At 35.3% G+C, this 17,402-nt stretch overlaps 1 protein-coding gene across 4 annotated transcripts in view; it reads right to left on the minus strand.

Annotated features, from left to right (window-relative positions):
* The window catches only part of TASP1 (taspase 1), a 253,042-nt gene that overhangs the window by 194,731 nt on the left and 40,909 nt on the right, over nt 1–17,402 (minus strand). For all 4 annotated transcript variants that reach the window (XR_004382876.1, XM_032859197.1, XM_032859199.1 and 1 more), the window contains one exon: nt 2,869–2,948. Coding sequence is in view for 3 of the 4 variants with exons in the window: in XM_032859197.1 (XP_032715088.1) it covers nt 2,869–2,948 (80 nt within the window). In the remaining variant the exon portion in view is untranslated. The remainder of the gene's footprint in view (nt 1–2,868; nt 2,949–17,402) is intronic.

Consider the following 17,402-nt stretch of genomic DNA (forward strand, 5'->3'; position numbering starts at 1 on the left):
CCTCTCAGTGGGTTTCTTATTTCTATGTGGAATCTCCTCTCTTGCAGTGTCCTGTAAATAAAGATTAAATTCCACCATTTTCTTTACTTAAAAAAAAAAAAAAAAGGTAATCAAGTTTAAAGAACATCATTAAGTACCAGTATACAAGTTAATCTTGACTGAGGATTAGATAAGTGCCCAAATAAGATAGCATTTAAATTTTTTTAAATTAAATAATAGTTACAATTTCTCCTCAAATTCACCTAGTTCAATACTTTTCTTTTTTGTAAAATAAATAAATGTTTTAGTCATAGATGAATCCCTAGAAATTAAAACAAATAAAAGCCAAAATTACAAATTCATCAGAAGCAGAAGGTTTAGGGATGCCTGGATGGCTCAGTCAGTTAAGCATCTGCCTTGGGCTCAGGTCATGATCCCAGGGTCCTGGGACCAAGTCCCACATCAGGCTCCTTGCTCAGCAGGAAGCCTGCTTCTCCCTCTAGCCGGCCACTCCCCTGTTCATACATGCTGCTCTCTCTTTTTCTGACAAATAAATAAATAAATCTTTAAAAAAGAAGAAGCGTAGAAGGTTTAGGAGATAAAACTGAAGACATTTCTGAGACAGTAGGACAAGAGAGATTTCAAAAAGGAGAAAAAATAATTTTTGAAAAAGATACAAGGGATTGGAGCATAAGATCCAACATCCAATTCACAGAAATTAGAAAAATAAAATAGAGGAAAGATAAGGAAGAGATTAATATACAAAATATTTTTAAGTTCCTCAAAACTAAATTACATGAATTTCCAGATTAAAAGTACTCAGTACTCCATACTCAGTAAGTACCAGGCACGCTGAATAAAAAAAGACCAATTCTAAGATGCTTCATTGTAATATTAAAAACACAGGAATTAAGGCTTCCTTCCAAAGATGAAAATACACCATAAAGAACTGGGAATCAAAATGCATAACAGCAAGACTGAAAACTAGAACATAAGAGAACAATTTCTTCAAAACCTAGGAAAAACAATTTCTAGTCTTGTATATACCAAATACAGGAATAAAACAAGAGAGAAAAAAACACATGAGATTCAGGAAACAGAGAACCTGGTATTAGAGAGATGAAAAGGAAATCCAATATGATGGTGAGGTAAAGACCAGGGATGGGAGTCATGCACCAGGCTTACTGAATACCCATTCTAGACTTGAAGGTGCCAAGTGGCATATCTCCAAAGAAAAACGAAATGGAACTATCAAATGACCAGATTTGACTGGGTGACATAAGAACTCTACATAAATTCCCCTGGGAGATTTTAAGGCAGAATCAGTGGGAGGGACTATGAGAATTAGACTCATACTCCCAGTTTGCCTACCATGATCGTATTTCCCTTCCCTCCAACCTCTTTATATTACAATGTTCAGCTACATGAGTCCTCATTTTGAATATAATGTTATTAAAAACTGATCCTTAAGGGCACCTGGGTGGCTCAGTTGGTTAAGCATCTGCCTTTGGCTCAGGGCATGATCCCAGAGTCCTGTGATCGAGTCCCCCATCTGGCACTCTGCTCAGCAGGGAGCTTGCTTCTCCCTCTCCCTCTGCCTGCCATTCCCCCTGCTTGTGCTTGCGCTCTCACGCTCGCACTCTCTCTCTCTCTCTCTCTCTGTCAAATAAATAAATAAAATATTTAAAAAAAAAAAAAAAAGATCCTTATTACATACCTGCTATGATATATAATCATTTCTTTTGAATACAAGTTGGTTTCCTTGGATTGAAGGATTCCCCATATTTTCATGATTATTTATAGTCATAGGTAACTATGACAGAAAATTAAAATTTAACTTAAAAAACAAGTAGTATATGTTTTCAATATTTGTCTTTTAGGCATAAATATTAGTAGCTATGATTTCATTTTTCAAATAGACATATAAAACACATTCACACATATATATTTATAACTCATTTTTCATTTTTCAAAATCATTAGAGTTAATCATGATCAGACAGTAGTCTTGATAACAATTTCTAGTTACTACATAACATTTCGTTATATGATGATTTACTTACTTACATTTCTCTCTGTTGGATATAAGATTTTTCCAAACTTTTTGACATTCTTAATAATGCTTACTGAGAACTATATAAATTTTTGTCTATATTTCTAATGTCAAGTTCTTACAAGCAGAGTAAGTTTAAGGCTTTGCTCTATATTACTTAGCTGTTCTCCAAAATTTCTGCTAACTTATATTTGTACCTACAATGTATTATATTCATTTCATCACACACCTATGAGCAGTGATACAGTATTTTTAACTCTCACAAATTAGGAGGGAACAAATTTAAAATGTACTCATTTGCATTTCCCAATTAGTTATGTTCTATTATCTATTTATGACTTTTGATCATTTTTCTTTTGGGGTATTATTTGTATTTGTGTGGTTTTTAATTTAATATACCTTTTCATAGATTAAGGATATGTATACTTTGTCATATTTATGGTAAGTGGGGTTTTTTTCAGTCTTAACGCTTATATAGTAACACTTTTGTTCTTCCTTCTCTTGCACCTGTCCATAGAAAGGGCTTCCTCAGGTCAAAGATGGATAAATGCTGACCTGTGTTTTCTTCTCTCTCTCTCTGAGGGGGTAGTATTAAGGTTTTATTGTTAGTAATTATTTTAAGTAACCTAAAAGGGATCCTTTAGCAATACTTCTATAAAACCGGGGGGATCCTCAGGAATACAAAAGTACCTTAAAATCAAATAACTTCCTTTTAACTCTAAATAGTTCAACATATAAGATTCCTTTTTTATATATCAGAATACTATGTGGATTAAAGCATTGTAACACTTCCAGGTACATGCTAATACAGCTTAATTTTGAAAAATTTTTACTCACTTGTGGTCATGATGTTAGGAGGGCAAGAGGGTATTCCGTGATCTACTGCCCATCTGTAGGCTCCTTCTCCAACTAAAAAGCTAATAACAGAAAATTATTCTTTTAAAATTCAGTATCATCTTCTCCTACAAATTCTATAAATATAAATCATGTAGTAAGGCAACTGAAAAAATGTCTTGCACAAAGATATAATTGTAGGTTTACCTCAAAATAATAATATGGCCATATGTCCCAAATTTTAAAATTTTCCCCAACTTAGAAATTTTACAACTGAAAATGGTACAATTTCATTTGCAATAACCAACAACTAAAAGTTGGCAAAATTCAACATAAGAAGTAAAAAAATAGTTGATTTCCCAGTGGAAAATATTAAGCTTTATCTTGGATCACTAAGGTCACAAGATCTATTTAATCAGGTTAAGAATTAAAGTTTCAGTGAATGTTTTCAGATTTGGTCATCTTGCCTACTATAACAACTGGGTCTACTCAAAATGAGTGGGTACATCTAGAGATGCCCCAAAACAATGAGATGTACTTACATTTGCAAGACTTGACACAACAAAAATATACAAATGACCTATATATATGACCCTTAGATCATTTCTACTCTGGTAAGTACTATGGTGTGTACCAAAAGTAATTTATTAAGCCCTAAACTTCAAGTTTTAACATAAAGAAGTAAATAAAAGGATACTGTTCACTAACTAAAAAACTTACTTTCAAAGATTTCAAATAGCATTCAGGATAATTAACCACTCCATTCATTCCCTAACACAGTAACAGCAAGCAGTTACCATAATAATCAATCACTTCATCTCCTTCCATAGCCAACTTCTTAAAGATCTGAACCAGCTAGTAATAGGTTTCCTTGAACTTGTTTATGCCTGCTCATTAGTTTTCTGATCTCTATTTTTTTGTTTCTGTTCTTCTCATCATCCCAACACTAAAACTCAAAGTAATGCACATTGAAGTCTTTAGATTCATTTGTTAATAAGACCAGTGACAGACTGGAAAACAAAATCTAACGAGCCACTCAAACATACCCAAATAGTTCTAGTGAGAAACTAAATAGTTAAGTCCAATAACTATTTTCCAATATACATAAAGGTAGGAGGCACTGAAAAAAGAGAGGGCCAACAAGAATAAACAACTTTACCCCTTCAAACTTCTATTTTTTTTTAATTCTAAAGGATTCTGAAAGTAGAAAACAGTTTGTCCTATTCCTCCATCAAATGAAACCACTGCATAGAAAATGAAAAGAAAAGCTATCATATAAAGTTCAAATGGAAGAAAAACTGAAATAGAAACTTAAATACGAGTTGAGCTATCCTGATGGCATTTTTAGCACTTCCTTCTTCTAGAAAAGGAATGTAATATAAGAAATAACTTCTCTTCATGTGAAGATGTAAAAGATATGCTGAAGTAGTATATTAAATGATCAGAACAGAAGTTTGAAGCTAAATCTTAGCATGCCCATTGGTCATCTTGGGTCCAATCCCAGTATCTGGAATTAATGGCGTTTTACAAAATATTCTTAGTTTTGGGGGCCTGGGAGGCTCATTCATTAAGCATCTGCCTTCGGTTCAGGTCATGATCCCAGGGTCCTTGGATCCAGCCCCGCATCAGGATCCCTGCTCAGCGCGAAGTCTGCTTCTCCCACTCCCCCTGCTTGTGTTCCCTCTCTTGCTGTGTTTCTCTCTGTCAACTAAATAAATAAAATCTTTGTTAAAATAAAATATTTTTAGTTTTATTTTTCATTTCTTAAAGACATTGCTTTTAAATTAAATCAATTTGCCATTGGTTGCTATGCAAATTTTTAAAATAGTTGAGGCATTTTACAATATTCACGGGAATTTGACTCTCTGGTTCCCATCTTATGGATAAGAATACTGAATATCTGACCTTTTCTTCCTATCAAAAACTACCTCTCTAGTAGTTAATAATCACACAAAATGGCATATAAGTGCTTTTGAAATCATTTTAAAATTCTGAAAAGCTACATGATACTAACATGCCCAAAAAATCACTTTCTAGAACATTAAATGCAGTATCATTCACATTTGTCACAGTCTTAATGACTCTCCAAGGAGAAAACTTAGAAAGAAATTTTGTCTCATTCAAGTTAGGAAATCCCATCGACTCTACCTTTGTAATATATCCAGAATGTGACCACTTCTCACCTCCTCTCCTGCTACCACCTTTGTCTAAACTGCCATCATCTGTTACCTGAACTGTTGCAATGGACTCATTACTTTCACGTATGCCTTGCTTTGCTCCCTGCCCCAGTCTATGCTCACTAGCCACCGACTTCCTTGTAAAACATAGGTCAGACAATGACATTCCTCTTCAAAATCTGCACAATCCTGGAGTTTGAATGAGAATCCTAAGTGATGTGATCCTTCCTGCTCCCTCCTTACTTCATCTCTTAGTCTTCTTGCTCCCTGGCTTACTTTACTCCAGCCTCCCCAAAACACAAATATGCCAAGGAGACTACTAGTCTCAAGGCCTTCACCCTGAATGTTCCCTCTATCAGTCTCATCCTTTTTCCCAAGTGGCAAATTCCCTCAACTGCTCAGAAGTGTCCCCTTAATGAGACCTATGTAAAAATATACCCAACTACCTACCCAGGATTCCCAATCCCTGCCATTTTGCTCTTTCCACATCTTTCTTTTTTCTACCTTCTAACATACTAGACACTTTATAATTTACATATTATGCCTATTGTTTACTTCTACCTTCCCCAAAGAAACTGTAAGTGTCATAAGAATGGGAATCTTTTGTTTTTTCACTGACATATCCAAGCATATGTGACAGTGCCTAAAGCATACCAAGCATCAAATAAACATAGGCAAGATATTAAACAAATAATAATAAACTAGGGTGTCAAAATTCCTTAAGGGACAACATTTTCCTTGTGTTATACCCAATTTAATTTACATTAAAACAAGTCCAACATGATGTAAAACAAAAAGCAATGACACTCTACTGAGAGCAGCCCTGAGATGGGGTTATTGAAACCTTCAACAAGCCAGTGCTTCTTGTCTGCTGCGGCAAACGCTAGCACAGCCAAGCTTCCCAGAAAGAGTTATTTGGCCAAATAAGAGATGTGAACTGCAACCTCATGGATGGCAACCACCCATTTTCAAGGAATCATGACTCCATAATTAGTCTAAAAATGTCTCATTTTGTGATTTAGAAAGCTCTCAAGAATGTTCAGGGATCCCAATAATCAAAATACATTATTCTGGATAAGAAAGACACAAGAGAAAATGAGAGCTGCTTCTTTGGACTTAAAAACTGATTTCTATCTATTTTACCCCATCGCTTCCTTATTCATCATAAATATACAAAATTGAGGAAAGACAAATTAGTACTACTGATCACTTAAAGCTTACAGACTTATAATGTGCAAATAAAGGGAAACTTGTTATATTTGGAAATAACATACCAACCAAATTAAGTAATCAGAATGTAACCCTTTAAAATTTTTTTTAATTTGAACTTTTTTACATCTAAAAAATGACTTTTTGGACACCTGAGTGGCTCAGTCCATAAGCATCTGCCTGTGGCTCAGCTCATGATCCTGGGATCAAGTTCCACATCAGAGTCCTTGCTCAGTGGGAAGCCTGCTTCTCCCTCTGCCTGCAGCTCCCCCTGCTTATGTGCTCTCTCTCTCTCTCTCTCTCTCTCTTTCTCTGACAAATAAATAAATAATCTTTAAAAATAAACAAATAAAATTAAAAATGATTTTTTTAAAAAAACAGAACCTCAGCCTAAGCAATTGACATATAAAAAGATGAACCATCTTTAGAATTGAAACATATCTCATCAATGTTCACATTTCTCCGGCTGTCTTATAAAATTCTTTCTACTATTGTTATTTTGTTTTTTAAACTTCGGTTTAAATGGGAATCCATCTAAATCTCTATCTTATGATTAGTTAATAGATCTCTTACATTTCTTTTAATCTTGCATTTTGAATTGTCTTTTTTTAATTGTCTTTTCACATTCATACAACAAAAGTAGTACAAATTTGAGTTAATTTATGAAATATAATAGATGAAATAGTACTTTAAAATAAACAATGTACCAAAAACTAAATATGCCTCTGAAAAAAATCCTAGGTTCTAATGAGCACCTTAAGGTTTAATTTAAACTAAACATAAAATAATGTTTGTCTAGCTTTCCCTTTTTCATCAAAAGAAACATGATTTCCAGAAACTATAACTTCTATATTAGGAGTCAGCACAAAGTTTTTCTGTAAAGGGCCAGATAGTAAATAAGTTGGCTTTGTAACCACAATGTTTCTTTTGCAACAACTCTATTTGGCCTTTGCAGGGCACAATCCATAGATGATACATACACAAATGGGTATGGCTGTGTCCCAATTAAACTTTATTTACAAAAGCAAACAGCAGAACAGATTTGGCCATAAGCCATAGTTTGCCAATTCCTGTTCTAAATGATAATGCCTATCAAAGCTGTACCCTCCCTATCATAATGGAAAAAAGATTCAAGCTACACTTTTATAAATAAAATAAAGAAACTTGGGTAATGTGACACAGTTTATGATGGTAGTCCCATCAAGTTTATGAAGACACCAAATACTCCACAAATCTGACCAAACACCAATACTTAAACAATACAACACATCATGGTGGCTATAACCAAAAACTAAGGTATACAGATAAATGAACTTTTCATTTAAACACTTCTTAGAAACACCTACTGTATGTAATGCATTGCTGTCTCCAAAAAGTCGTGATAGATAACACCACAGGACCAAGATTTCTAAGTGTTCCATCTGCTTTTGACACTTTTTGTACCTTTATGCCTGGCTCACAGAAAATGAGTAATAAATATTTGCTGAGTGAAGGGGAAGTGAATGAATAATTGAATGGGTATAAACAGTTACTTCTCATTATTATAAAAGGATTCCATTTTCCCTTTACTTCTAATCTGCTGCTTCTAATGTGATATGAAAGGACTCCCAAATTTTCTAATAGCTTAAAAGTGGTCAAGTAAGGGACTCCGTTTCATTACCTGCAAAATGTGTCTTAAATCACTGTGTAATTTTTATGAGTTAATGCATGCAAAACACATAAAACAATGCCTGATATAGTGTACAAACATAATAAATGTTAGCTATTACCCTTACAGAAATTAGATAACTAGACATATTAGGGTAATATGAAAATAAGCTCAAAGTAAAAACATGATAAAATTTGGTTTTTGTTGATTTAGGACAGTCAAGGAATTTTTTTCTCAATTACTGCAGGTATACAATAAACTTCGAGGAAGTTTTCTGCTTCTGGACAAGATGGAATAATAGGGAACAAATTTACACTCCTGCCTGAAGATACTGTTTTGAAAATCAGACAAAATGTAGGAAAAACAATTTTCAGATATCAGTAGGCAACATAAGGGCAGTGATCCTTGAGAGAAAGGAAACAAAACAGGTAAACCCTTTGACCGACCCAGCCTTCTGCCTAGAGAGGTTCCAACCCATGGCACAGCCGCTTCTTAGTTGAGGAGAAAGACCTCAGCATCTGGAAAAGCCCAGATAGCCAGGGTTCACAGGGCAGAGTATCAGAGATGAGAGTGCTGCACAGAAAAAGGACTCTAACATCTGCACAGTGCCCTCTAGTCTTCAGCTGAATAGAGATCAGTGTATGTATAATAGGAAATCGCCCAAAATCTGGGAAATAATACCACAAAAGTTTTAGAGAAAAAAAAGCTCCAAGTTCACAAAGGGATAGGAGCAGCTCAGCTCCTGTTCCCATCAAAGTAAGAAACCTCATTCTAAATACATTTGTTACAGTATTCAGAAGAGTTTTACCCAATAGCAAACTCAAGGCTAAATGCTTCTTTAGTTGCATGTAACAAAGTATAAAGCAAGATTTGAAAGGATGAACCTGTCTCTAAATAATTTAACCAAACCCTAGAATAAAGCTCAAAAATATTTATTAAAATTTTAAAAGATCTGGTACCAAATAAGGTAAAATTCACAAAACCTCAAATGCAATAAAAAATTACAAAGCATGCAAAGAAGCAAGGAAATGCAGCCAATAAAGAAGAGAAAATATTTCAACTGAAAACAACTCAGAAATGACAAAGATGATAGTAAATTAGTAAACAAAGATATGATAACAATTATTATAAATCAATTCATATGTTCAAGAAGCTACAGGAAAAATTAAATATGTTAGGGACACCTGGGTACTCTGGTTGGTTGAGGAGTCTGCCTTCGGCTCAGGTCACAATCACAGGGTCTAGAGATCACATCCCACACTGGGGTCCTTGCTCAGTGGGGAGGCTGTTTCTCCCTCTGCCTGCCACTCCCCCTCTTGTGTTTGCTCGCTAACTTACTCTCTCTGACAAATTAATTAATTAATTAATAATAGAAATAAAAATAAACATAAACATGGTGGACCTAGTCAATACGGACATTAGTCAGATGTTGGAAATAGAGTTCAGAAGGACAATTATAAAGATAATAGCTGGGCTAGAAAAAACACAGAAGATACTAGAGAATCCCTTTCTGGAGAAATAAAAGAACTAAAATCTAAACAAGTCAAAATCAAAAAGGCTATTAATGAAGTACAATAAAAAATGGAGGCTCTTACTGCTAGCATAAATGAGACAGAAAAGAGAATGAGTGATACAGAAGACCAAATGATGGAGAATAAAGAAGCTAGGAAAAAGAGAGATAAACAACTATTGGATCCCAAGGGGAGAATTCAAGAGATAAGTGATAGCATAAGATGAAACAACATTAGACGAACTGGGATCCCAGAAGAAGTGGGGGGAGGAGGGACAGGAGGTATATTGGAGCAAACTATAGCAGACAACTTCCCTAATTGGTGGGAAGGAAATAGGCATCAAAATCCAGGAGGCAGAGAACCTCTCTCAAAATCAATAAAAATAGGTCAACACCCCATCATCTAATAGCAAAATTTACAAGTCTCAGAGACATAGACAAAATCCTGAAAGCAGCTTGGGACAAGAGGTCTGTAACATACAACGGCAGAAATATGAGATTGGCAGTAGACCTAGCCACAGAGACCTGTCAGGCCAGAAAGGACTGGCATGATATATTCAGAGCACTAAACAAGAAAAATATGCAGCCAAGAATACTATATCCAGCTAGGCTGTCATTGAAAATAGAAGGAGAGATAAAAAGCTTCCAGGACAAACAAAAACTAAAAGAATTTGAAAACACCAAACCACCCCTACAGAAAATACTGAAAGGGGTCCTCTAAGCAAAGAGAGAGCCTAAAAGTATCATAGACCAGAAAGGAACAGAGACAATATACAGTAATATTCACCTTACAGGCAATACAATGGCACTAAATTCATATCTTTCAATAGTTACCCTGAATGTAAATGTGCTAAATGCCCCAATCAAAAGACAGAGGGTATCAGAATGGATAAAAAAAATAAGACCCATCGATATGCTGCCGGCAAGAGACTCATTTTAAACTCAAAGACACCTCCAGATTTAAAGTGAGGGGGTGGAAAACCATTTACCATGCTATGCTAATGGACATCAAAAGAAAACTGGGGTGGTAATCCTTATATCAGACAAATTAAATTTTAAACCAAAGACTACAATAAGAGATGAGGAAGGACACTATAGCATACTTAAAGGATCTGTCCAACAAGATCTAACATCTTTAGATGTTATTTCATTTAATATCTATGCCCCTAACATGGGAGCAGCCAACTATATAAACCAATTAATAACAAAATCAAAGAAACACATTGACAATAATACAATGATAGTAGGAGACTTTAACACTCCCCTCACTGAAATGGACAGATCATCTGAGCAAAAGATAAACAAGGAAATAAAGGCTTTAAATGACACACTGGACCAGATGGACATCACAGATATATTCAGAACATTCCATCCCAAAGCAATAGAATACACATTCTTCTCTAGTGCACTAGAGAAGAATGGAGCACTCTCCAGAATAGATCACATCTGGGTCACAAATCAGGTCTCAACCAGTACCCAAAGATTAGGATCATTCCCTGCATATTTTCAGACCACAATGCTTTGAAACTTGAACCCAATCACAAGAGGAGAATTGGAAAGAACTCAAATACATGGAAGCTAAAGAGCATCCTCCTAAAGAATGAATGGGTCAACCAGGAAAATAAAGAAGAATTTAAAATTTCATGGGAACAAATGGAAATGAAAACACAACTGTTCAATATCTTGGGATGCAGCAAAGGCAGTCCTAAGAGGAAAGTCTGTAGCAATATATATATAGGCCTTTCTCAAGAAACAAAAAGGGTCTGAAATACACAACCTAACCCTACACCTAAAGGAACTGGAGAAAGAACAGCAAATACAGCCTAAACCCAGCAGGAGAAGAGAAATAATAAAGATCAGAGCAGAAATCAGTAAAATAGAAACCAAAAAAACAGTAGAACAGATCAATGAAACTAGAAGCTGGTTCTTTTTAGTAAGAGTGATAAACCCCTGGCCAGACTTATCAGAAAGAAAAGAGAAAGAACCCAAATTAATAAAATCATGAATGAAAGAGGAGAGATCACAATCAACACCAAAGAAATACAAACAATTATAAGAACATATTATGAGCAACTATACGCCAGCAAATTAGACAATCTGGAAGAAACAGATGCATCCCTAGAGATGTATAAACTACCAACCGAACCAGGAAGAAAGAGAAAACCTGAACAGACCAATAACCAGTAAGGAAATTGTAGTAATCAAAAATCTCCCAACAAACAAGAGCCCAGGGCCAGATGGCTTCCCAGGGAAATTCTACCAAACATTTAAAGCAGAATTAATACCTATTCTTCTGAAACTGTTCCAAAAAATAGGAATGGAAGGAAAACTTTCAAACTCATTTTATGAGGCCACCTTACCTTGATCCCAAAACCAGTCAAAGATCCCATTAAAAAAGATAATTACAAACCAATATCCCCAATGAAAATGGATGCAAAAATTCTAACCAAAATACTAGCCAATAGGATCCAACAGTACATTAAAAAGATTACTCACCACGACCAAGTGGGATTTATTCCTGGGCTGCAAGGTTGGTTCAACATCCACAAATCAATCAATGTGATAAAATACATTAACAAAAGAAAGAACAAAAACCGTATGATACTCTCAATAGATGCAGAAAAGCATTTGACAAAATACAGCATCCTTTCCTGGTCAAAACTCTTCACAGTGTAGGGATAGAGGGTACATACGTGAGTATCAAAAAAGCTATCTACGAAAAACCCACAGTGAATATCATTCTCAACTGGGAAAAACTGAGAGCTTTTCGCCTAACATCAAGAACAGAGTAGGATGTCCACTATCACCACTGCTATTTAAGATAGTACTAGAAGTCCTAGCCTCAGCAATCAGGCAACAAAAACAAATAAAATGCATCCGATTCAACAAAGAAGTCAAACTCTCACTCTGCAGATGATATGATACTTGATGTGGAAAATCCAAAGACTTCACTCTAAAACTGCTAGAACTCATACAGGAATTCAATAAAGTGTCAGGATATAAAATCAACACACAGAAATCAGTTGCATTTCTATACACTAACAACAAGACAGAAGAAAGAGAAATTAAAGAGTTGATCCAATTTACAATTGTACCCAAAACCATAAGATACCTAGGAATAAATCTAAACAAAGAGGCAAAGAATCTGTACTCAGGAATCTATAGAATACTCATGAAAGAAGTTGAGGAAGACACAAAGAAATGGAAAAATGTTCCATACTCATGGATTGGAAGAACAAATACTGTGAAAATATCTATGCTACCTAGAGCAATCTACAAATTTAATTCAATTCCTACCAAAATGCCATCAACTTTTTTCAAAGACATGGAATAAATAATCCTAAAATTTATATGGAACCAGAAAGACCCCAAACAGCCAGAGGAATGTTGAAAAAGCAAAGTCGGTGGCATCACAATTCCAGACTTCAAGCTCTATCACAAAGGTGCAATCATTAAGACAGTATGGTACTGGCAGAAAAAGAGACACATAGATCAATGGAACAGAATCGAGAGCCCAGAAATGGACCCTCAACTCTATGGTTAACCATTCTTCGACAAAGCAGGAAAGAATGTCCAATAGCAAAAAGACAATCTCTTCAACAAATGCTGTTGGGAAAATTGGACAGCCACATACAAAATGAAACTGGACCATTTCCTTACACCATCCACAAAAACAGACTCAATATGGATGAAAGACCTAAATGTGAAACAGGAATCCATCAAAATCCTTGGAGACAACACAGGCAACAACCTCTTCAACCTCAGCTGCAGCAACTTCTTCCTAGAAACATCATCAGAGGCAAGGGAAGCAAGGGCAAAAATGAACTATTGGGACTTCATCTAGATCAAAAGGTTTTACACAGCAAAGGAAACGGTCAACAAAACCAAAACACAACAGACAAAATGGGAGAAGATATTTGCAAATGACATATCTGATAAAGGGCTAGGATCCAGAATCTATAAAGAACTTACAAACTCAACACCCAAAGAACAAATAATCCAATCAAGAAATGGACAGAGGACATGAACAGACATTTCTGCAAAGAAGATATCCAAATGGCCAACAGACACGTGAAAAAGTGCTCCACATCACTTGGCATCAGGGAAATACAAATCAAAACCACAGTGAGGGGCACCTGAGTGGCTCAGTGGGTTAAAGCCTCTGCCTTGGGCTCAGGTCATGATCCCAGGGTCCTGTGATCAAGCCCCGCGTCGGGCTCTCTGCTCAGCGGGCAACCTGCTTCCTCCTCTCTCTCTGCCTGCCTCTCTGTCTACTTATGATCTCTATCTGTCAAATAAATAAATAAAATCTTTAAAAAAAAAAAAAACCACAATGAGATACCACCTCATACCAGGCTAAAATTAGCAAGTCGGGAAATGACAGGTGTTGGCGAGGATGCAGAGAAAGGGGAACCCTCCTGCATTGTTGGTGGGAATGCAAGCTGGGGCAGCCACTCTGGAAAACAGTATGGAGGTTCCTCAAAAAGTTGAAAATAGAGCTACCCTATGACCCAGCAATTGCCCTACTTGGTATTTACCCCAAAAATACAAATGTAGTGATCTGAAGGGGCACATGCACCTCAATGTTTATAGCAGCAATGTCCACAATAGCCAAACTATGCAAAGAGCTTAGACATCCATCAACAAATGAATGGATAACGAAGATGTGGTATATATATATACAATGGAATATTATGCAGCCATCAGGAAAAAAACAAACAAAATCTTGCCATTTGCAATGACATGGATGGAACTAGAGGGTATTATACTAAGCAAAATTAGTCAATCAGAGACAGACAATTATCATATGATCTCACTGATTTGATGAATTTGAGAAACAAGACAGAGCATCATAGGGGAAGGGAGAGAAAAATGAAACAAGACGAAACCAAAGAGGGAGACAAACCATAAGAGACTCTTAATCTAAGGAAACAAACAGGATTGCTGGAGTGGAGGAGAGTGAGAGGGATGGGATAGCGGAGTGAAGGACACTGGGGAAAGTATGTGCTGTGGTGAGTGCTGTGAATTGTGTAGGACTGATGAATCACAGATCTGTTCCCCTGAAACAAATAATACATGTTAATAAAAAATAAATATTTTTTTATTTATAATTTAAAGTTGCAACAAAATCAAATTTCTGAAGATGTCTACAATGTCAGACATGAAAAATAACTGATGGGATTAACAAGTGATTAGATATTGTAGAAAAATAATAAACTTGAAAACAGCAATGGAAATTATTCAAAATGAAACAAAGAGAAAAATGAATGGAAAAAGTAAATAATTTACTAGTGATCTGTAGGAGTACAAGAGGTCAAATAAACATGCAATTGGAGTCCTGAAGGATAGAAAGAGGAATCAGAAAAAATATCTGAAGAATTAATAGCCACCAAATTTTCCAAATTTGATAAAGTATATTTCCCTTCATATCCAAGAGGCAAAGTAAATCCAAAACAAAGACATTACAAGAATTACACACCAATATATCTCATAATATATGAGATACAAAATTCTTTACAAAATCTTAGCAAATTGGATCTGACAATATATCAAAAGGACATAATGACCATGTAGAATTTATCCAAGGAATGCAATTGTTGCTTTAATAGTTGAAAATCAACCAATTGCTGACTGACTAAATACAAAAATTATAACATCATCTTATTAGATGCAGAAAGGCATTTGAGAAAGTACAACACTCTTTCCTACTAAAAATTCTCAGAACAATAAGAAGGGGACTTTCTCAGTATAACAAAGAATATCTATGATAAACCTTCAGCAACTACCATACTTAAGGGTAAAAGACCAAATGCTTCTACCCTAAGATCACAAACAAGGCACAAATGCCCACTCTCACATTTTTTTTCATACTTTCTTTTTTTTTCATATTTTCTATTTCTATTCCACCTTGCACTGGAGCTCCTAGCCACTGTAATAAAGAAAAGGAAATTAATTAAAGGAGCCCAGATTAGAGAGGAAGAAATAAAACAATGTTTATTCTCAAAAGACATTATTGTCTATGTAGAAAATCTTAACAAATCCATAAAAATGATACTATAAAACAAATGAATTTAGCAAATTCCCAGGAAAGAATATCAATGTAATAAAATCAATCATATTTCTAGATTGGCAATAAACAACCAGAAATTAACACATATACATATAATTTATCATACTATCAAGAAGAATGAAATACTTGGGATGCCTGGGTGGTGCACTCAGTTAAGCAGCTGACTCTTGGTTTTGGCTCAGGTCGTGATCTCAGGGTCCTGAGATCAAATCCTGCATCAGGCTCCTGATCATGGGCTCAGCAGGGAGTCTGTTTCTCCCTTCCTCCTGCCCCTCCCCACACTCATGTGCTCGCTGTCTCTCTCAAATAAATAAAATCTTTTTTTGAAAAAAGGGAGAATGAAATACTTAAGTATAAGTTTGATAAAAGCTATTTAAGACCTGTACACTGAAAAACTATAAAACACTGGTCAGAGAGGCTAAATGAGACTTTATTAAATGGATATGTTGCAATCCTAATGAAAATTTCAACAGGCTATTTCTAGAAATAGGCTAATTCTAAAATTCACATAGAAATGCAAAATGCCTAAAATGGTCAAAACAACCTGAAAACAAAGAATAAAGCTGAAGAACTATGTACATGAGGAAATGAAACAGCTAGTTTCAGACAAGGTTAGCACCACTATATAATTTTTTTTAAGATTTTATTTATTTGACAGACAGAGATCACAAGTAGGCAGAGAAGCAGGCAGAGAGAGAGGAGGAAGCAGGCTCCCTGCTGAGCAGAGAGCCCGATGCGGGGCTCGATCCCAGGACCCTGGGATCATGACCTGAGCCCAAGGCAGAGGCTTTAACCCACTGAGCCACCCAGGTGCCCCACCACTATATAATTTTAATGGAGAGATGGCCATCACTTTTTCCCATTATTTTATCTTTGTAAAATATAAATATACTGCACATGTCCCCTTTAAAAACTGCTTCATCTTGTTCCCTTCATCCTTCACAGAAATAACCACAGTAAGTTTGATAACCTTCTTTCCAGACCTTCTTTGTACACCTGTGTAAATATATACTATATACAGCCTTAAAAAACTAGAGTACTGTCTATGTTGTAATACTATAAAGGAATATATGGGAATAAGAGAAGCTTAAAATCAGGACAACTGTTACCTAGGAGCAAGGGCAGAGACATGAACAGATATTTCTGCAAAGAAGACAACCAAATGGTCAAGAGACACATGAAAAAGTGTAAGGATGTGGACAATGGGAAGGATAACAATGCCATTAGAAAAGGTTCCATCTAGGCAGTTTCAAATCTCTTCATAATGTCTTATTTCCCAACCTGGATGGTGGGAAACAGTATTCCTGGTTTTAAATATTGCATTATTTTGTATTTTTTTTAAAAACATAAATTAAACTGAATGTATCATAAGGTAATTTGATTTTTTTCCTCTACGATATAGAGATCTATCCATTTTACTATATATAAATGTTTCTCCCTTTTCTAATACTGCAGATTATTTAATAATATGACTAGAAAACAGTTCACTTAGCCATTGATGGACATTTAGATTGTTTACAGTTTTATACACCACAAGTAATGTTGCTGTAACCTTCTTGTGCTGTAGAAGTCTTCCTATGTACATGTGAAGGTGTTCTATCCCAAGACAGAACTGCTGGAGCACACAACATGTGCATGTTCAATTTTTTACATTAATAAATAATATCAAAATGTCTCTCAACTGGTTTTATCAGTCTACATTCCCAATACTAGTAGAACAAAGAAACTGTTTCTCCACAATCTCAACACTGGGTATCATTAGTCTTTATTAATTTTGCTACTTTAACATAAACATATCATCTTATCATTTTAATTCACAATTCCTTAATTATAGTTGGGCCCCTTTTTGTGTATTTATATACCATCAATATTTTCCTTTCTATAAATTGCCTATTTGTACCATTTACCAATTTTTTAAATTTA

Source organism: Lontra canadensis, unplaced genomic scaffold (assembly GCF_010015895.1).
Source record: "Lontra canadensis isolate GAN:19392208 unplaced genomic scaffold, GSC_riverotter_1.0 scaffold16, whole genome shotgun sequence".
Lineage (NCBI taxonomy): Eukaryota > Metazoa > Chordata > Mammalia > Carnivora > Mustelidae > Lontra > Lontra canadensis.